Source organism: Astatotilapia calliptera, chromosome 19 (genome assembly GCF_964374335.1).
Source record: "Astatotilapia calliptera chromosome 19, fAstCal68.1, whole genome shotgun sequence".
NCBI lineage: Eukaryota > Metazoa > Chordata > Actinopteri > Cichliformes > Cichlidae > Astatotilapia > Astatotilapia calliptera.
Genome location: NC_137440.1, coordinates 22,120,752 through 22,143,211, shown reverse-complemented (window position 1 = coordinate 22,143,211; position 22,460 = coordinate 22,120,752). Strand labels below are relative to the sequence as shown.

The 22,460-nt window shown below is 42.8% G+C and overlaps 1 protein-coding gene across 3 annotated transcripts; it reads right to left on the bottom strand.

Annotated features, from left to right (window-relative positions):
- mideasb (mitotic deacetylase associated SANT domain protein b) lies at positions 1–22,360 on the bottom strand. 3 transcript variants are annotated; one of them, XM_026151601.2, is made up of 13 exons: positions 22,058–22,360; positions 15,256–17,016; positions 13,188–13,460; positions 12,257–12,593; positions 11,925–11,991; positions 10,308–10,450; positions 9,859–9,962; positions 6,808–6,883; positions 5,808–5,896; positions 3,694–3,837; positions 3,160–3,282; positions 2,014–2,213; positions 1–336 (listed from the first exon to the last, which is right to left on the bottom strand). In XM_026151601.2, exons 2-13 carry the CDS (start codon positions 16,723–16,725, stop codon positions 102–104), a joined length of 3,261 nt encoding a protein of 1,086 aa, XP_026007386.1. In that variant the 5' UTR covers positions 16,726–17,016; positions 22,058–22,360; the 3' UTR covers positions 1–101. The 3 variants fall into 3 exon arrangements, with proteins under 3 accessions (XP_026007386.1, XP_026007387.1, XP_080149554.1); XM_026151602.2 differs by lacking the exon at positions 22,058–22,360 and adding an exon at positions 19,077–19,518; XM_080293428.1 differs by lacking the exon at positions 22,058–22,360 and adding an exon at positions 19,077–19,518 and having other exon boundaries at positions 3,160–3,279.
- Positions 22,361–22,460: the final 100 nt, after the last annotated feature.

Here is a 22,460-nt window from a genome sequence, read left to right as displayed (position 1 = left end):
TTCACAGGGGGGAGGGTTTCTTTATTTCTTTTCAACTGTCCTTCTCCTGTTCAGTAATCAAACCTCGCTACCGTTGCATTCGGTGTGTACGGTCTTCCCATTTACTGCCAGTCATCGTCGTCCTCGTCCTGTGCATCTGAAGAGTCATCATTGGTGCTGTCGCCGCCCACCTGTCGCGTCCCGTTCTGCTGCCGCGCAGCCAGGATGGCAGCGGCCTCGGCTGCTTTAGCCGCCGCCCGCTCCTCAGCCTCCTTCTGCCGCAGAGCCGCAGCCTTCTTCTCTTGCTCGGCGTGGCTCTTCATGTGAGCGCTGCGGCTCTTCACTTTGTAGAAAATCCTGCAGGGTTAGGGAAAAGCAGGTCAAAGATGCATTTTGCTTTCATTGCTCAGAGTGGTTATATTAATGCCTTCATGCTTTACAAGCAGCTAAAATGCAACTCTGCATAATCGCCTCATTTAATATGTACGGCTCTATAAATATGCAATCTGCTACTCGTGCTATAAAGAGGAAAGCAGTGCTGTTTGTGTTTGTTAAGCAGGCTCAGTTAAGCTCAGTTTGTAAGTCTGGAGGTCAGGAACACAAAGCTGCTTTCAAGCATAAAAAAAAAAAACCAAAACCTGGTACTGGACGGACACTGGACACCAGCTACGTCCTGGCTATGTGCGTCTGTTTGCAACATGACAAATGGAGGTGGCTGAACACACACAGGGCACGTGTAAGACATCAGCCTCCAACATCACTATTATCAAAACAACTAATCATGTGTTGCCAGAGACAGATAAACCTCTTTCCTCATCACTAGGTCTGACTTGTTAGATATGAAACTGTGGTTCTCTAGAGTTTATTTTTGAAACAGTCAGTGACACATTGGAAGTTCCTCAGCCATGTCATTGACAACTTAATTTAAACATATTAAAACAAACAAACAAACAAACAAACAAACAAACAAACACTATCGGGTACCAATGCAAAGGGAAAGACATGCAAAGAAAACAAGGCTGTTTGGAAAAAGGTGGAACCCATTTCAGCTGCTGTTTGCCTGACATGGTCACAGTAAAACAAACCACTTAAGAATGAATATGCAGAATTTGAATATATAACTTTATGAATTATGGTGTAGAGAAAATGTTCAAAGCCCACTAAGCAAAAAGACATCATTATAAGTAAAAGGGTTCAGCCGGGGGGAATTATTTTATTATTTTAAAGAGCACAAAATGAAAATTAGATTATACACTCTGGGAACTATCTCATAAAGCCTCTTTTATTCAAGTTTTATTGAAATACTGCACATTATTCAACAACTCATATAAAGGGTTCTCACACATTTACTCTAAGCTCAGTACTTCCAGACAGCAAAGAATCTGTCTCTCTGTAAAGAATGAGGTCAAAGTTCACTAGCATACACGAACACAAGCTTCTAAACAACAATGATTTTCAGAAAACATTACAACTCCAAAGAGTACTAAAATTCGATCATTTTAGCTCCACAATAAGTCTCACGTCATGTGACACAACAGCAGATCTGCGATAAAACATTTCAAAGCTGTGAATCACCTAGCTGGATATCTGTGGTGGAGGACAGTCTATAATGAGGACACTGAGCTGGTGTGAAGAGCAAGTGTAGTGCTCTTCAAGTCATTGGGTAGAGCTGCACTGACAGGAGGTGTGATGTGCCGTATCTACTCTGTGTTTCGGTTGCTAGGACACAGTTGGCAATAACATGGCCGGTGTTGCCAGAGGACGAGTTGTTATTTTACCAAAGCATGACAGGACGGTTTGATTCTTTCAGAGAGACACCATGAGACACTTCCCTCTATTTACCATTCATATTCCAAGTGGGCAAAAGAAGTACAAATATTTCTGACAAAATTTTTATTTTTCCCATCTTGTCCTGTCTAAGGCTACTTACACAACTCGAATGAGTGCTGCTGTCATCTTTACATAAGCAAACAGACTCACCCCAGCCTCTCCGACACAACAGCGGTGACTGATGCCACATTTCTGATCACTAACCTGCCACATTTCTTGCAGGGAAATTCCCCCTCCTGACCAGCTGGGCCTTTGTTGCCTGTCGAAGGAGTCGTCTTGCGGGCGTTGCTTTCGTAGCGCTGTTTGGAGCTGGGAGGTGGCGGGTGAGGGGGGTGAATAACCCGGGACAGCGACTGCTCCCTCCCCGTGTCGTCCTGGCCTTTCATAATCAGAACGGTCCCAGGCTGCTCACCCAATAAAAGAAAGAAGTGCATTAACATGAAAGCTCCAAAACACCTTTAACATAGCTGCTTAGTGCAGCTGAAGCCACTTTACGAGCAGCTTTTATATAGAATAGCTTCACAACGGTATGCATGTGGACGCATAAATGAGGACACAATCAAACTGCAACATACGCACAGCCTGAATTCATCTTTAACATTTAAAAATGAAAAAGAAAGAAAGGAGAAAAGTTTCTTGCCGAGTCACCGTTTCCCAACAAAGACTATGGAGTTGCACAATGCAGAGCAGAGAGCTGAGGGGAGGACTTGAGTTTTCTTCTCCAAAACCCCAGCGGGGGGCAGCAAAACCAACAGTCAACCAGCAACTCAGGCAAGGTTCAAAAGGACAAATCTTCAACTGACACATTTCTAAAGCAGGAATCAGTTTGCCGCAAAACATTTTCCATAAAATCTAATCTTATCTTCCCAAACTCTCCTGCAGTTTCTCTTTGCTTTAAATTTATTTATATCAAACTTATATGTTCAATCTAAATCAGTCGATATACTCGCTTTACAATATCTTTTAGAATAGTTTGTGTGTGCACAAAAGCAAAAAACTAAAGATGATTAAAATAAATTACATTATTTCTACTGTGAAAAATTATTTTTGAAAAAAAAGCACGGATATTATACTACTAAATAAAACACTATATGCGATAAGTATAATGAGTATAATAACCACAGTAATGATAGAAATTCAGTGCCACCAAACTAGAGCACCAACCTTCGTATTCTGGGGTTGTATTATATTAAAAAATACTGTTTTACTCATTTTATCTCATCTTTGAGGACAAAGAGGAGAAAACACTGAAAGGAGAGACTTCTGCGCTCGCTGCTCAGCTATACATGTTTTCATTTAATTTATTCACGCCATCATTAATTCATGCAGCTCTTCTAATTGCACACGTACATTCTCTGTGGACGGCAGCGCATGAGACGTCCTGGTAGGGCAGACATCCGGTTTCCTGTCAGCTGACCCTTCCCATTTCCTGCTGTCCTCCTCCCGCTGTGGCTCCAGTCTGTGAGAGCCCTGCTGGTCCAAGAAGAACATTGACTGTAAGGCACACATGTCTGAGGGAAACATCTACTAGTATACAATTAATGTTGAGAGCTATTTTGTACATGACTTCATTCGCACTGTGGCTACTTAAATACAATTATAGCAAACATGCTGATATAGAGATATATATATGCATGCAGCACTATTCAGTTACCATAAAACCCAAACAGCCTGCAGTTGTACTTTTTTTTTTAACATGCTCTACCTTCTATTATCAGTGTGTAAGGTTACTGTAGACACCATGAACCACAGTTGCAGACAGATACAGACTTTTACATAGTTCAGTTCAACAGCGATCAGTGAGGATATTTGCATGTATTAAACAGACATCCTTTTATCCGCTATTTTCTGCAACGCTAATGTGAAACATGGTTTAAGACTGACCTTGCGGTCCATCTCCTCTTCTGTGGTCTTGCTTTCCAAAGGCTCTGTCTCACCGTAGGTTAGCGTACCATTGCGGCCAGTCTTCACACGTTTCTTATAGGTGTAGTAAAACTCCACACACTGGGCCACCGTCTTTGTGGATACCTGTGAACCGCAACCGCGCTCTTTATTAGTGAATTTTAAACATTTCTCTTTTTCATACAGTCGCTCTACATGGATGAGCATTTCAGAGCTGCTAAAACAAGCAATCGCACCCAAATGAGTTCAGAGCTTTAAAAAAAACAAACAAAAAACAAACACATGTGTGTGTGGGTCTTTTTATGCATCATGGCATTTCAACTTCAGCTTAATTATATCTGATTGCCTTGAAAAATCTTGTTGCAAATTCAGCTGGAATGATTCATTTCGATATTGATTCATCTGCCATTTCCTCCACCTCTCTTTTTTTTTTCTTTAGTAGTCAGTGAACTATGGTGTCAATAATGACAAACGCCCATCACAATGATAGACAATGATAATGACAATAAAAAAAAGAAAATGTCAGCACTAAATCTAATTCAGAAGTTTAAATTTGATTTGACTAATGAAGCTAAAATAACCCAGCTAACACGGTCGCTACCACTTGTCCAACTACACTTTTTGATGATCATTTTGTACTTAATTCAGTTAGCTTAATCAGCTAGCTCAGCGGTCCCCAACCCCCGGGCCTCGGACCGGCACCGGTCCGTGAGTCGTTTGGTACCGGACCGTGAGAGTTGAGGCTCAGGTGTGAAATGTATGGTTTTCAGGGTTTTTAAATCAGTTTTCAGCGTTATTTTGTTATCGTTTTTTATCGTTAACCCTGTTTTCCTGGGTCTTTTCACGTGTGTTATGAATAAATCTTCTTTTTTTCGGTACCAGTACTAGTTTTATTTTGTTGTATTTATCCGTGACACCTTAAAGGCCGGTCCGTGAAAATATTGTCAGGCATAAACCGGTCCGTGGCGCAGAAAAGGTTGGGGAACGCTGAGCTAGCTGATGTGCTTGGTGCAGAGTGGCAGGTAAGGAGCTCTCCAGCCTCAGTCTATAGTAAAGGCATGGACCATGCTAGTGCCCAGTATTAGCTTTCTCGGGTTCACTGGCTAGAGAGAGGCTATTTTAGTAAAGCAATAACCCGAATGACAAATGATGCCACATCACTCTCTCTTAAAGTGAGTGTGTTTCCGTCTTGACGCAAGCCAATGATAGTTAAAGTAACCTTACAGGGGTTGTATCACATCCACCATATTGGATGTGATGCAACATCTTCTGGGGGAAAATTGGTATTCCCAAATGGTTGGCAAGGGATTGCTGGCAGTTGTTGGGTGAAGCTGATCACAAATAGGGTTTTACACCAAAAACATCTTTAGGATTCTTTTGGTCACTGGCAGATATTTGCAGCTGCCTGAAGTTGTAGAGACAAACTTCTCTGCAAACAAACTCCAACTGCTTTCAGAGCGGTAATAAAACTTGGAAAAGTGTGCAGTAAACTGGAAAATGATAAAATTTGCTTTGAAAGCACATGGCCTAAGTTTCCAGTTCATGCTGCACTTTTCACAGTTTCACTACCATTCAGAAAGTAGCTGGCGAGTCTGCATGTAGGCTGACCACAGCAATCTGCTCGTGACCAAAGGCACAGTTGGAGAATATACATTTTTGTCCCCTCATGATCCCTGGTTGCCAGATGGTTATGAACCAGCCTCTAGGCCTGTGTAACTAGGGCCTTATTCACTGACCCTACACTGTTACTATAGTTATCATAGGTCCAATATGGCAGACAAGTAAACGTCATGTGCAAAATCCTCAGGAACCTCAGCGACACTGAAATTTTATTTTTGAAAGAAAACCTCCTTGATCTCTGAAATGGTTCAGACAACAAAATTGTATCATTTTGCACTTTTGAGAAAAACCTGTTGACTATGAGACACCAAAAAAAACATCAAACCAAAAGGAAATACTTCTATGAAGCAACTCAAAGGAAGAAAAATATGTCTACAGTGATCATAGTAGAAAGTGATTGACAGCTACTAGATAGCCTTGTTCTTCCATCACTGTAGTCTGGACTTCCCTCTCCTTGTGTTTGAAAGGACACATACCTGTTTCTGCACCGTGAAGAAGTCTTTCTTGTATGCAGCGATGCCTTTGTTAAACTGGCGTCTCTCAGCTGCTGTCCAACTGTCTGATCCTGTAGAAAGACAGAGGAGGAGGAGGAGAGGTAGAAAGAAAAAAAATGCAGTTGTTAGTTTAAAACACTCCAAAACTATCTGTTTCCATATAAAGTGTGTGTGTGGTGCCTCGTCAAGTTCACTTCCACCCCCACTCTCAACACACACACACACACACACACACACACACACACACACACACACACACACAACTGGATAAACAAAGGCTCCCCTGTCTCCTGCTTGGGATTAACCACATGCTGCAAGCCTCTCCAACCCCCCCACCCAATTCTCCTACTTCCCTCATCACATTGACTCTGACAATCCTCCACAGTCACCAACTAACCCACCACGGCCACACTCTCACTACTGCAGCTGCTGCTGCTTTGAGGCAAGGCAGAGGGCTCAAAGTCAATCACTGTTTTAATGATGAAAGCACAAAAACTGGGGCTAAAAAAATGGTCTAAAGAATGAAATGAAAAGCCAAAATATGCACACATGGGGTTCATCTTGGGTGAAATCAGAATTCTCAATGATTTATAAGAATTTTTTTGAGTTTCTTGAAGTACCAGCTGGTTGGAGTATAACAGAAATAGCAATAATGGATATGACTTTTACTTGACAAGGTCACAAAAACAAGGATGGTGCATAAATACGGTGCAATTTAATTTGATTTTAATCTAATCTGATCTGATAATCTTACCGTATAGCAACTTGCTTTGTGCACTCAGTCTAAAAACCCCACGTTATGAACTTAATATCACTGCAGACCGAAACCAAACAACTTGGATATGTTTAGCACAGAAAAAGGCTTGAAAATCAACTTTTTGATAGTGAATCCAGTGTTTTTTTCCTACTTTACAAAAAATCTCAAATACCCTTTTTTAAAATCTAACGTTATTTGAAAGAAAAAAAAAAAATCTTAATTTACCTGAGTAATGGTAGTTGGACAAATGATGAGACTTTGGGAAAATTGGATTCCTCAGCATCAGCATGGACAGAGCAGCCTGAAAAACAAATAACATACCATTACTGTTTGAAAGTGAATAAACACGGCACAGCAGCTGCACAGCAGTGATTGTTACGAGCCTTTATACAGCCAGTCCCTCCTGCTACACAAAGCCAACTCCTGCTCTATTAGGCGCTCCAATTGTGCTTTTATAGATCCGTAAAACACTGAGCCAAAGCGTGAATCAGTTTCTCACAGGTAACTAGGGACTGAGATAACCACTGCTCTCATTTTCCCTGAAAATGCCAGGTATCTGAGGGCTTTATATCATAATTGTACCGCTCTCTGCCATTGTCAAAATAACAATTAACTTTGTGCTCTTAAAGGAGAAACTGACTGTGCATGAATGCTGGAAGGCGGCAGCTCGAGCCGGCCCGCTGCAGAGAGTGGGCGCTATGACAGCCCCCTCCCCCTCCCCTCGTGGTTTCCTTGACAACGTTGGACCACTGCTGGTCGCTAGGGCCTGAAATCTTAACCAGCAGCATCATAAAGCACACTGACAGCTCTACTACTACGCTGCAAGACAACTTCTGCTTCAGTAATGGAAGTATTGATTTAAGATCTGCATTAAAGTCACTGTAATGAAGTGCAACGTAATGCGCAATGCAAAGAGTCTTCCTCTGCTGATGAGTATCATACATAATTACCATACCATCATCAGTTACATCCTCTTTAATTTGTCTTTACACTAAGCCCCTATCAAGTGTGACAGAAGAACACTTGTGTGTTTCAGGAAACAGTGACTGACATTTTGCATTGTTTTTAAAGTCAATATATATGAAAAAGTCACTGGATGTTCAGTTGCTGGGAATTTAATGGGGTTGATATGGTGGGTAAGAGCCACTAGAGATGCTGCCTCCTCAACATTTAACAGCAACCACTCTTTGACCTCATTACAACAAGCGCAGAGTCTATTATTTCTCACACACACTGAGGTTTGGTGTGTTTTATGTAAATGTTTTATTATTCTGCTGTTGAACGCAGCTGTGAAAGTTGCGTTTCAGTCGGTGGCTTACATGTTGCAGTATCAGCACTGAAATCTTCACTAGATCGATCTGTTCATGTGCTCAGATGCAACTAGTGGTCTTCAGTAAGTATGAGACACAGGATGCATCATAGCTGCAGTGTAGTGGAACACTCGTCTGTCCAGGCAGATTTCTCAGGAACGCCACGCTGAGTGATGGCAAGGTCATAAACATTTATGTCACATGTTGCATTTAAGGCGCTTTTCTCTTGCGAGTAACGCCAAGAAGAATGTGTGAACCTGACAACGTGACTGACAGCCACGGTACATTTTACTGGCCGTGCTGTCTTTTTCTCTGAGCTCAACGTGTGAAACAATGCACTAAAGCACACTCAAAACATAACACTAATCACCTGGGAATGCAGCCAACAATTTCATCAACCACTAAAGATATGTTCACTACCACATATGACAAAGAAAAAAGGCAGATCGCTCCGACTAAGAGCATGAGAGCTATCAAAAATGTGGCACATTTCTTTTAAAATCTCCCTTAACCATTTTATGTTTATCAACTGATTAAATAAGTGTTTCAGCTCTACAGCCCCCAGCAGCACATGTACCTCTTTGTGCCTCGATACAGGAGGATCAGTCTGCTTCTGACTAAACGGCCAAACGGTTTTACTATCTCCGTCATCTCAGGCCACCGGGGTTTCAGAACAGAGTAAAGTGAAATTCTACTGATCACTCACTTCCTTTCACTACTCACCAAGTGCTAAAGGCACTGAATGACTACATTAAAAACATGCTCAGCACATGTAAGGGCACTCATCACTAAACCGAACATGTATAAGCAGGCAGTCAGTATATTCTATAATATACAGTAGTGTACTGCATAAATCTCAAAGCAGCACTCATTTTATCTATGAAAAGTAGAGTATTTTTCTACCAACACAGTGATTCCCAATGATTTACTATCCAACAACTTGGTATATCTAAGAAGATGTGACAGGCCAACAGCCTACAGAAGATTAATATCTGCCATTCTTCAGGAAGGGAAACGGGAAGAAAAGTCTGAGGCATTCCAAATTACACGAGAACTGGACTGAAAATCAGTGGCAGTAAGTCCTATAAAGTGCTAAATCCAATCTTGAAATCCAAATCAGTTTTACCATACAACACGATCTGATGATAACTGCTTCATTTTTCAGCATTAAAATGATCCCAAACACACTCTCAGTTCCATAAATGCATATGTAGTTTAAAAAAAAAGAAAGAAAAAAAGACCATGCAATCCTATCTTGACTGAGATAAATAATGTTGCAATAAATCACTGCACCCATTTCCCATTTTCCTAGAAAGGTATAATGAAATATTGGGTGGCTCAAGATTTCTGCAGTGCATTTTTGAAATGGTGCTGGTCTATTTTCAGGGTACCGAAGATACAGCTTGACATGTTTTCTGCAGGCAGGATTTAATTATTTTGACAAGGACACATCAGTACAAATACTGATTTTTTTCTTCATTCCTCTGCCTTTTTTCTCCTACACTGAACACGCAGGCAGAATTGTTCACATGAGATTTAAAATAAAATCTCAAGTAAAATTGCCAAATATTCTAGCTATTTAAATTTTAGTAATTTATTAGTGCATTCTTGTCTGCTTTTGTGCTGCGACAAATATAATTCATTCATTCTGTTACATGGAGCACTGCAACAATAAATGAGCATATAAGAACTATGCATGATGCCTTTGTCTCAAATATGAAATATTACCATTTAACAACTTCTACCGAATGTTACTATACTGTAACACAATATAATCTGTGTGGACTTTATCTGTGATCTGTAAGTGAAAACAGTCTTAAGAGGTAAACAGGTTGGTGTAAAGTGTGAGTGGGCTAGAAGAAAACCTGGCTCGAGTCCGACCACGGTGAAGTACAGCTCCCAGTTATGTTTTTATTATTCATGGTGATCCCGTTGCAGTCAGTATGGATTGTTCTGTTGAACTCACCATTATATCCCCTTTGCACTCGTACAGACAATGGTGGGCTAACTCCTGGTTGGTGCCTCCTCCACATAAAACGCTGGAGCAGGCCAAGTGCATGAGGTCTTCCACTGCAAAAGCAAGAGAGAAAAAAAATGATTTTGCATACAGTGATAACAATAAGAAAATGTATTATTAAGATATGCAATACATGGAGACAAAATATGGTTGGTTTCAGTGTTCTGGTATGTTTTTATTACCCATGACTCAACAAAATTACATACTCCAGCTGTTAAATCAATTCCGCAATATTGCAACATTTATATACTATGAATTGAAATTCTTATGAAGAGCCGTTTTTTTCCTTTAAGGCCACTTTCATTTATCAAACCTTTCACTGCACCACCATCTGCGTGCCATTATATAAGCTTTCGGTTTCACTTCATATTCTCAAAAACTCTCAGGTAGTGACTCACCTTTCTCCTCAAGGTCAGGTTTTCCTTCCAGATCGCACAGGGGAACCCAGACCAGTTCTGCACGATGATGATCCTGCTCGACAGCAGATCGCTGCCTCAGCTCTGGTACTTCCGCCTGGTACCGTGAGCCAATATTTATGCGTCTGGGAACAGGACATCAGTTTTAAAAACAAGGCAGGAGGTGTTTGATCTATTTAAAATTCATCGACTCTTTCTGCATTCACGAGGCATTTATTCACTCTTAAATATTTTAGCGAAGACAGCATTTGCTTTATGAGTATCAGTATCAAGTTGCGCTTTACAGTAAAGCTCGTGTTGTTTCTGAGAACGTTTTTATTTTCTTTGCTCGTCTGTTATATTCTTTAAAAGGTCACAGAAAAATTGCTGAGGCGCTCCGGCTCTGAACATTGCAGCTCTTGTACTGTTAACCCAGCTGAACTGATGGTCTGGATTTAGCAAGAAAAAGAACAAAACCATGCAAAAATAAATGTGAATCAGATACAGTTCTTTAAAAGCTTACATATCAATGCAAACCAGATATCTCAGTGTGAAAGTTGTGAAAATTATGCTGTCAACAGATAGAGCTAGGATATCCCCTCCCTCCCTTGCATTTCCAGAGAAACTGCAGTGTACCCAGCTGAGTGTGTGTGTGTATACTGGCAGCCTCCCCCAGAGAAAGTGGGCTGCTAAAACTTGACCTGCAAAGGCTGTTCTGCGTTTGAAAGCACACCAGATCCAGCTGAAAACGTGATTTATAGGAAGCCTCCCTAGCTCGTCCCTGCCTAACATCTGAGCAGCTGGCATCAGTGAAGCAACAGCTTGCACAATGCACCCCCATAAACTGCAACTCGTCGTTGATGCAACTACAAAAAATGGATTTTCATACACACCCAGCTATCAGTGGCTTTGTTTATTCATGGAGTAACTGCTGACTTTATCTAGGAATGCATTTAAGGTTGTAATTCTACGTTCTATAGAGTAGTTTTCACTAGCAGCTGTAGTGTATGCCATTCTCACCCTGGATCAGGGTCCTTCCATCTAGGATCTTACCATATACAACCCTCACAATCTATTACTCAGTCTAGGCATTTCTTTTCCAACAGCAGTCCTTTTTTTTAAGTTTTTGATTAAATGAGATTGTATAATATTGTTTCTTTGTATTTATAACACAGTAAGTGCAACCAGTGAGCATCCTTAAAGCAAAACAGGTAGCCCCGCTTTACTATCAGTAACGGCTACATGTGCCCATTCTAATCACTTTCCAACTCTGGCAAAACTTTAAATAACATTTGCATATCACACTGAAACCAGGTTTCATGTACACCTTAAAAAACGCGATGTTCTAGTGCGACATTGGGCCACATAGTTGATTCAAAGAGACAACTTCTGGTAATAATGTTAGCTGTGGATGACAGAGCAAAAGAATTTAGTGGTAACTGTGGTGAAGGGGGAGGCTGCATTAAAAGACGGGATTAGAATTTCAAGAAGTCTATGTTCTCATTCTAGACATTTCATAATTCAATTCACTGTTATGCTTTGAATAATTCATTGTAGCAATATAATTCCTTTCAAAATAGCACTTAACCTCTAAACTGATCGTACAGGAGAAATACTCACGGCTCATTGCTGACCGGAGTGGCCTCGCTCATAGCAGACAAAACTGGTGGTGTGATGTCGCAGCTGTCTAAGGGGGCAGCAAAACACACACATAACGCACTCACTCCAGCAACAACAAAGACACAGCACAGGAGTACACTAACATGCAGTCCGTCAAAATTCTAATATATTAAAAAAATAAAAAAATAAAATTGTACCTGGTCTTACATTCAGTTTTTTTTAATGGGGAACTACAGCAAGGTGCTTATTACAAGTGCACAAAACTTTGATCCAAAGGACATCTAAACTGGAAATTCATTCAATCGAGTTTTATAAACTTCCTTTTTACTTACTAGATCGCAATAGGCTGCGTGTGGCTGACTTGGGTGTAGCGGGAGGGGGCAGGCCTGGGCCACTGGCCAAAGCAGATGACAGGAAAGTGGAGAAGTACAGGCCGGTGCCCTCACGAACAGGGCTGAGGATCGGCGGTGGTGTGTAGGGGGGCATGGTAATAGCATTGTCGGCGAGGCGTACGGGGGAACGTAGGTGGCTTTGGTAGGGTGTAATGCTGGAGTAGACGGGCGGGGCGATGAATAAAGGTTTAGGTGGCGGGATGAAGAGAGGCTCAGGGCGTGGACGGCGTTTGGACTTTTTGCCATCGTCGTCTTTTTCACCCTCTGCGCCGTCGTTCTGGGAAGGAAGGAAAATTTTATTTTAAGAGGTGAGGTTGTAGCAGAAGTTTTTGTGTCTCAAATTAAAAACATGCAAAAAAATAAATTATACACAAAGTTGGTTTAGTGACTGTAAACGCCTCAAAAAAAAAAAAGAAAAAAAAAAGAGAGAGAACAGGGACCCCAACCCTCAAATCTTAGGTACATAATGTACAGTATGGCAGTGCTAAACCCTGCTAATCTGCCTGATCTGGGACAGGGCAAAGAGTTCACCAGCTATACCCCCTCCACCCAAATAAATGAGAGAAAGGGAGAAAAGGGTACAGGATGAACATGGGGGCAGGGAACGCATGAAGCATGGCTGGGGGAAGGGAGAATGTGTTCATGGGTGGGACAATGTGGAATAAATTCAAGGATTTATAGTTGGAATTAAACAGAAAAAAAACAAACAAACCAAATGTATATAAAAGCTGGAACTCCAGTCTATTCTCCCTAACTGCATGGAGAGTCCCATGCAACTTCCCTCTGAGATTTTGGTGAATGAGTTCTGCATATGAAAGTGTGTTTTAAGTGTAGAAAAAGCAAAACCAGCAAGAATTTCATGTGTATCCACCTGCTCTGCACTGTCTGACAAGGAGTTCCTCAGTGAGCGTCTTCGGGTGACGATGACCGAGGGCTTGTGGTCTGCACGCCCGAGATCCTGGGAGTTTGAAGACCTGTGAGGCCAGTTGGTTGCCAGACTTGCTTCGTCACTCTCAGGAGACGAGGGTTCCTGCCTCCGGACTGGAACAGACACGGGGATAACAAGTGGAACAAGGTTGTCGTCTCGAGGTCGCTTAGGGTTCATAATCTCTTGTTCTGTGGGACTCCATGGCCTGTGTGGCTCCTAATAGAGATGAAAATCCGTTATTGCAATGCTCTTTATAAATGGTTTTCTTTTAAAGCATATGACATATCAAAAAATTATACCCATACTAAATGAGTTCTACTGCCTACTCAATAGTATTTAAAAAAAAAAAAAAAAAAAAAAAAGCTAATCTGACTCCTCAAACAACAACACTGTAGACTAAAGACTAAAGACTCACCAGAAGCAACAAGCAAAAAGGACAAGTAATTAAATCAATTGCCTATAAACAACATCTGTAAACAATGCCACTGCCTACCAACTCCAAGGAAGAGTAGCTTTGTTTTCCAGCTTAGCACACCCCAGTAAATAGATCTGATTAACAGGATGGGTGCTAATTCAGCTGAACAGGCTGCCGAACTCTAATCAGTACAATGAACTGGAATCCCACTAAACAACAATTAAATCAATACTCAAACAGATGCAGGCACCAATCACATTGAAAAAAAAAAAAAAAAAAAAGCACAAGAGAAAGTGAACAGCTGTGGAAAGAAAAATTTCAAATGTCAGAATTTGAAATGTAATAATGTCTCACTCTCAGCCCTTTCACTATCGTATTTTACTGCTAGGTGCAGCACTTTAGTGACATATTTAACATGCACTTCGACGGAACAACCCCCAAAGGCATTCTTCACAGTTTTTTTCCTTCGACAAACCATAATGAGTGGGCCCGAGCAGCCTCTGTGCCACGATCAACTGAGGAACAACTTCAAAGCCATTTAAACGACCACATTATAGGACAGCTGAAGGCAGATGCATGCCGTCTCTGCACACTGCATCTTCATGGTTAGAAAGGCATGCAGCACTGTGGCTAAGCTGGAGCAGCTCTCATTATTGCTGGTGGAAAACTCCAGCCCTTCCACCAGAGTGGTGGAGAGATATTCTGCTGAGCACTGCAGGCAGGACAACCCTGCACCCCTCCCTGTATAGATAAAGGGGGGAGGGCAGGCTGGAGTTTCTCTGCTTTGAAGGGGAGGGCGTGCAAGCATGTAACTAAACACACTGCCTGTACAAGCAGCTAACTGTGAGGGAAATTCAGGCCAAAGCCATGCTTAACTATAGACGTACTGACTCAGCACTGTTTAGCAACAGCATTTGTTGCACAATAAAGACATTCAGCACATAAACACAGATAATTGTATGACTTTGCATGTAACAGTCAGGGTATAATATCAGGTTTGTAGATTTAACAAATCCTGTGAGAGGTGTAAAGTCATACATTGAGGCTTTCCTAGAGCACATTTTACCCCAATTTAATATTTGCTATGTAAAGTTTTGTCTTAGCTGCAGATTTTCCCCACAGGGCAGAGCTGAGCAGTTTACTTTTGCGGCGTACACTTCACTGGGCTCTGATTACATTCAGCATCTCTTCCAGCAACACGTTAATCACCAACAACACAACTTTTGGCACAGTTTTCCTGGCAGGGGCATTTGTCCCAGTTCCCACTCTTGCTCTGGGAGTAAAAATCCCAATGCAATTATGCCCTGGGATAACGCTAGAAACCTAGACTTCCAGCTCTCACCGAAATATTTGCAATTAAGGCTTCCAGCTTGTAGCGACAAGTTTAGATTTAAACAGCAGTGCAATCACTCTGATTCAGAACATTCTGTCCTTTTACATCAATACTTGTTTCTGCTGTCCTTATGCTTGATAGAAAACAGCTGAGAAGCAGATGAGTGGGCAAAACAACATGGAAAACAGAAAGGCACATAAAAGCAAAGGCAAGGGGGGAAAAATAGCTGCATTGCCAGTTTCCAAATGAAATTATGCATTTACCTTAAGATGTGATGGTGGAGACTCCCTTTCTGAGGCCTTCTGAGCAAGCATCTCCAGGTTGACCTCCTGGGAAACCCTGCGTTTCCTGCGTGTGCTTTGGATGACACCTGTCGGGGCTGCCTGGATGTCTCGTGACCCGTTCTGCGGTCCCTGAAGCACTGGTGCTGACTGCTCCAAGGGGACAGGCAGGAAGGGATTGTCCGAAGGCGCGCCGCCCTCCTTGGAGAGCCGTCGAGATCTGCGAAGCTGCGTTTGGGATTGAGGCTGCATCTGAGGCTGCGACTGAGTCAGGTGCTCAGACTGCAGAGGGGGCTGCAGCGGGTCTGATGGGTGCTGTGGTTCTGGTGTGATGTCCTGGATGATTGGTTCCTGGATCTTTGGCGGCGCTGGACCAGAGGACTCGTAGGAGTGTACCACAACGGGCTGGGGGTGAGCGTGAGGGTTTGCATTTTGCACACCAGGGTAATAGTCAAGCACATGGGGGTTTTGTTGTTGCAACTGCTGATGCTGCATTTGCTGAATTTGGAGCTGTTGCTGCTGCTGTTGCATCTTTTGTTGCTGCTGCTCATGCTGTATTTGTTGCTGCTGCTGTAGCTGTTGCTGCACATGTTGTTGGTGCTGAAGGATTTGTTGCTGCTGCATTTGTTGCTGGATTAGATGTTGCCGTTGTATTTGTTCTTGCTTCTGCAGCTGTTGTAAATGATGTTGGGATTTTGCATTCTGTGCCGAGTAGTTTGGAGGGTTAGGTAGAGTTGTCTTGTTACCTTGGAACGTCTGGTAGTAGGCAGGCAGGTGCTGCTTGGGCTGACCAAAGGCCAACTGGAAGGACTGCAGGACTGAGCTTCCTCCTGGGTGGGATGTGCTCTGCTGCTGGGTGTTGATCACCCCGGATTTTAAGGTGTCCTGAAAAACTTGCGGCTGCTGCTGCTGTTGCTCCCACTCCATCCCCCGAGACTTGCCTACATCCCTGAACACTTCCACTGCAGGTTTGTCTGCAGCTCTGTTAGGGGGTTGTTGATGTGGCTGCAAGCCAGCGGTCTCTTGCATTGACTTCACAAATACATTCTGGGTCCTTGAGTCAGTTACTCCTCCAATATAACTTGGAAAGTTCTGCCCCCAGTGAGGCATGGTGGTCCAAGGTGCAGCTCTCGACTGCTGCTGATTGGGCTCCTGGTGAGCCCACTTCATGGGTACAGTCTGCTGATAATGACCCCTGCTGTGGTCGCCCTTATCCGGGCTGAAGATGACAGAGCTGAGGTACATATGAGGGCCCTCTGGATTGGATGTCACAGTACTTGCAGCCTCACTCTGTCCAGGCTCTGAAACATTACCACTCGCCACATAGTAGGACCCATCTGGGTGCTGAGAAGTCTCCTTCATTGCTACACTTTGATCGTTGAAAAATGTGATTCGTTTGCCTGTTCTTTTGGCATTAGGTTTCTGCTGCGCCGGTACGCTCATGACGGGCATGAATATTCCGAGGCAGGTAAAAATTTTCAGTCAGCTAACGTGATAATACTCCACTTGAATGTATCAATCCAGCAATCAAAGATGGGAATATACACGTATACCCTTTTATAGGGAATGTACAATAAAATAAACCAGTAAAAATCACACTGACGTCAGAATAAGCAGGAGCCAGGTTGAACAAGGTTATCTTCTATCCCCTCTGAAGTTCTTTGTGACCTAATCACAGGTTGTCAGCCGGGAGTGAACCGATATGAAGACGTTTGTGTGTTTTTCTCATTCATGGACAACACCCTGTAGAGAAAATGAAACAGATGTCAAGCACTGAGCTATCAGTCTAAAGGGACTCTCCCCACTGGAGGGTCTCATTAACATCCCTGACTCAATCGTTTAAAAACCTGTTGTTTGCTTTTTCAGCAATAGACCTCGACCGAAAAGCATGGGTGTGAGAACAGAGCATGCGAGGGGCCTATTCACAAAGCTCATGTGACAAAGGGATGATGTCCTACATGCAGGCTAGCATGTATACAACCAGACGTGTGTAGAAAACTGGAACCAAAATAAGGTAGTTGAGAGAGACAGCCAAATCAATAGTTCCTGGAAATGTTACACAGGATATTACTGTGCTGCATTTAATCAGCAATGAAACAAAAACAAGCACTGTGGGAGAAAAAAAAAAGAAGCATAATTGTACATTGTGCCACTGCTTTATCACCATTATCAAACAGCACACGTGACCTTTGACTAAAAGGAAGCTCCCTTTCCCGCGTAACAGACGGCGGACTGAAAGTGATAGAAACCACTTTTTTTTTTTCTTTTTCTCTTACAACTCAGTGACTCATCAAAGGGAAAAGAAGGGAACCCATGCCCTTTGAACCACGGCCGGAGACTCGAAAAAGAAGGGCAACTGAAAGTGAGCAAAGATGAGTCAGTATGAAACTATCTATGCAAAGGGGGGGAGCAAGGAAAAAGTCAAAATGGCCTTGAAGGCTTTTTTTTAGCTTATGGAAAGATCTTGACAATTGCTAGTAACCCATTATTAAAATATTATCTGATGTCCGAGTTTCAAAACAGATTCTGGCACAGTCCAGTTTGCCAAAAACATCCTGGCTGCTCCTGTTAAAATTTCAAATCAATCCTCTGTCTGTGTAAAACAAAACAAACCTTGTGCAACACTAAACAACTTCAAGAGAAAAGCATTACTGCTTTGTAATCACTGCACGGCTCGTGTTGCACACCAACAATTTGGTAAGATGATTACATAAATGAACATGAGAATCTTTACAGGATGGCCTTGCCAAAGGTCCTTTCTGACAACATAGGAAGTGACTGACAATTGTCACCCTTTACTCTGGTGACCTGGTAAGACACACACACTGCTTAAAATAGAAAGCTGCAGCTGTTCAGATCCTGCACTCTCTGCGAGACACCACTGACAGAGTAAAGTGAATCGCCACACTATGTGGGCTAAGAAGCTGTTTCTGCATCAGTAGCAACACAATGTGCTGCTACACATGCATGCAGACACGTTGTCAAACTCTGACACATCCACTACGAAAAGCTGCACGTTTCTTGCAGGATGATTAAAATAATCAAGTAAATAAAGAAATAATTAAATAAAAACGGTTAAGGTTGACCATGCCGAGCATTAACCGCACCATCTGAGGTGAGAGATCATCATGACGCATCACAAGTGCAGCCTTACACAAGCCTGGGGTTTAGCCCAATATACAAACTAACACGTTAAATGGCTTAAAATAAATGTCAAGCACCATTAGCCGCCCTAATCCATCGCCATTTCCTAATTCAAAATCAGCACTAGCGCTCACACATACACACACACACAATACGCGGCCTGCACAAATAAAGAAAACGCAAGAACACTCAACGTGTTGCCCTGGACCCACTCCCTCCACATCACTTTCTGTTTCCAGCCTATTTTACGAGAAGCCCTTTGTTGCAGAAAACGGATTGTCTACTCACTAATGCCATGTCCCATTGCAACAAACCGAAGCAACAATGCAGCTCCCCGTGACGAGAGAGGAAAGAAAGTGTGGTGGCACGGCTAACAGACAACGCTAATCGATTCAACTTGTCAAAAAAATTAATACGTCACGTTTCTTTCTATGTATTTTCGTTGCGATCCGCGTTCACTGGCACGTTAAACACGTCGCACAGGGCGAGCGGTAAGCCCCGCATGGAGCTCCGATCTGTCGACCGCCCAGTCCGCCACGGGCGAGGTAAACAAAACTTTGTCAGCAAGCCCTGGCCACAATAACGCGCAGTGTCGACCGTATCAACAACGCCACAGTCATCGACAGCGTGGCTCCGGCCCCGTGTTCCCCGATACTTACTGTGTTTGTCATGAAAGCTGCTACTAACGGCAGCTCAGCCCGCAGGATCGCACACTCGCAGCTCTGTGCGGCCAGCAGCGGCAGCAGGCCCGCACAATGCACTCCTGCGATGATGACTGCATATATCCCCGAGGTTGACTCATGCTATGTTGCTGACCTCACTCACTCACTGCTACTTTTCTTCCCTTCACCTCCCCTTACAAAGAGGGAAAATTTGTGGAGAGACAGGGGAGCGAGGAGGGGGTGCACGGGTCAACCTCGCTGCGTAAACAAGAGTCCTTCCCGATAGGAAACGGGGTGCTAATCTGGAGAAACGTGAGCGCAGTGATGCCGCTGTCTGTTGCACATTATTGCACGATGATTGCACTAAAAACATACACACTGGCAATGCGGCCTATTTGCTCTGCGCGTCTCTGTTCGTCTTGTGATTCCCCCCTCCCTTAACCCAGCCACCAACCCAGCCCTCCAACACCACCAGCGCGCTGGCCACACCCACTTCCCTGCCCAAATAAGGGGTTTCCTTTGACATACAAGGCGCCGTAATTTACGGAGCAAGATCCTTCTCAGTCCATGCGGGAAATTCCAACACACATGGGAGGACCGACGGTCTGAAGGGGAAGGACGTTCACTTTCCTTTCACTGCATTCACACTTCTTGTTTTCTTTCTATTGAATATTTTCTCTGTGAAATCTATGTGTAATGTTTACACGTGGAAACAGCAGACGGAAGATTGTTTCTAGAGGCAAATGCAGAAAGGCCCTTGAGGGTGTGGGGCACAGAAAGTGTTTATAACAAGGGTTGTGTGATTTAGTTTTCCATATAATAATGTGAAACAATGAAATGCTACTTCATAGGAATCACACTGTCTTCAATTCAATGGGGTATTTTCATTACCTTAGGAAACATTGCGAAATGCACGCCCAATTTCCTGACAAAATACAGATAAGGACAAAATCTCCACACTGAATCATAGACTGGAGCCAGAGCATGTAAGGATTTCTAAATGAAAAACAGCTTAAATGGCTATCCAAATAAGTAAACTGTGAAAATAAACGTGGAACAGAGAAATGAGATATACTCTAAGTAGAAATTGGCAGTTTCACAGATAACTAAGAGGAAGCACACAGGTGCAATTAAAGGAATGCACTAATATAACAGCTGACTATCTGTATGCTCGGCCTGATTATCCAATGGGCATTCTGTGCAAGTACCCAGGGGCCTCCACCACTTCCATCTCCTCTAACTGCCAGGGGCACACCTAGGCATTCCCAAGCCAGCCTAGAGTAATCTCTCCAGTCTCTCCAGTGTGTCCTGGGTCTGCCCTGGGGCCTCCTCCTAGTGGGACATGTCTGCAAAACCACCTCAACTGGCCCCTTTTGATGTGGTAAAATAGTGGCTCATCCTCATCCGATCTCTTAAGGCCGAGCCCGTGCACCCTTTGGAGGAAGCTAATGGAAGTTTTCATTTTTTGCTCAACCAATTCAGCAAGCTAACAAGAGGATAGCTGTAGCAGCACCTCACAATTGCAGTGGATTTATAATCTGAAACTGTGGTTGGATCTAAATGAAGAAGCCAGGCTGCTTTCACCAGTGGAAGGCCTGCCGAACCTCACAAATGAAGAAGCAAGTATCCAGTGAATATTTTATACCAGCATCATTATTATTATGTCATTATTATTATTATTATTGTGACAAGCAAAAAAAAGAACTCCCTTTGTACAAGTAGACACATCTCAAATCTGTGCTTTTCCCAAGAAAAGCTCTATCTAGTGAACAAGTGCAACAGATAGTGATATTGGCAAGTGGTGCTGACGGGAGGAAAAGGAGGAGATCATCATGGAGACAAATAGACAGAAAGAAGACAACAACAGGTGTGTGTGTGTATGATGACAATGACATTATTATTATTACTATTATTATTATGAGTATTATTTAAAAACAAAAGTGAAAGAGCCCTGACTGCTTGCGCTAAGTTTTAGCAAAACTGTATTGTGGTGTTCTCTATTCAGAACTATTCTTTGTACATGTATGTACACATTCATGTCAACCATCCACCCCTTTTCTGAACCATATCACAGTTGCAGGGGGTCTGAAGCCTATATCAGCTGACTTTGGACTTCAGTGAACTGAAACAATTCAATAAACCAAAAGGAAATGTGGGTGTTTTTTCACCAATGTGCAAAGCCTTTTTTCATATGTGTAAAGGATCAAATTAATTACGGCTGCATCCTTTAATTTCTACTACAACACTGGGCAAGATCACGGCAGTGCAGGCCTGTAGTCTCTCCTTCTTCTCTGTGGATCTCAAATTACTTGACAGGACTCACCAATATAAGTTTTCAAGGTTTATGGCTGTAACATTTGGTTGATTAATGGAATAGTCATTAATGTTTGAGGAATCCAGCTCATTATCTGGATTCTGGATTTTCTGGAAACAGTAAGAACAAAGTGCAGAAAAGGAAAGCATGAAATCACAAGAAAACAAGCATCTTCCCTCTGTGTGCTGACATTTTAGAGCCCACATTCTTAATCAGTACAGTAATCTAATCTACCATGTACACAACAGAAGAGGTTTCTAAAAAGTGCACATAAATGTCACTGTAAATGCTGACACGCTTTTGCAACGACTGCCCAAAACCGATGCTTCTCCTTAATAAAGTCACGTTTTAGCACGTCGCCACATTCCAACCTAACTTACAAGAGTCACTGTTTACGTAGGAGGGACTTTTCAGATAAATGTGACATCCCTGGTATGAATGGTAGTCTGGGGGCTTTCTGGGATTTTTACAACTCGCGTTTGTGAGAAGGACGTGGGTTGAAAGAAAAAACAAAACAAAAAAACAAACAAAAAACAAAACAGGGGTTAGATCAAAGCTCGCTGTCTAGTAATGACACATTAATAGCTTCCCATTTAGCATTCGCCTTCATAAACAAAATACTTAGCAGCATGCAAAACAGCCCTTATGCAGTAACGGTACTTACATTAAACTCTGCCCTTCCATGGCACATAAGCCTTCATCATCTCGCTGTTTCGACAGCGCCCCGCTGCACCTAATCCTGACGGCATGCTAGAATAGTGTAACGGTAGCGACTGATTTAAGCATCAAACTTTTTTTTCCCCTCACCAGGCGTCACTTCCCCAGTCCTACTTTGATTCAGTTTTAGCTAGCAGTCGATGGTGCAACGGGACATTAACAGTGAATATGTAAATGTCAAACGGACCGACTGAACTGCTAAAATGTTAATTAGCTGCAGTGTTGATAAACTCGACTGTAATAAAATGGGGCTGTTGAGGCCGCGTACCGTTTATGTCTTAACGGCTCAACGGCACCTAGTTTATCACAGTTTATCACAGGCAAGATAGTAAACCCCCGCTGCACCGGAA

Excerpts from the sequence above, each read along its gene's own strand:
- mideasb (XM_026151601.2), bottom strand. The coding sequence starts at position 16,725 with ATGCCCGTCATGAGCGTACCGGCGCAGCAGAAACCTAATGCCAAAAGA. Across the intron at positions 2,214-3,159 it reads CGCTGCCGTCCACAGAGAAT|CCTGGGACCGTTCTGATTAT; the intron begins GTACGTGTGCAA and ends TTGGGTGAGCAG. Across the intron at positions 337-2,013 it reads CCCTGCAAGAAATGTGGCAG|GATTTTCTACAAAGTGAAGA; the intron begins GTTAGTGATCAG and ends CTAACCCTGCAG.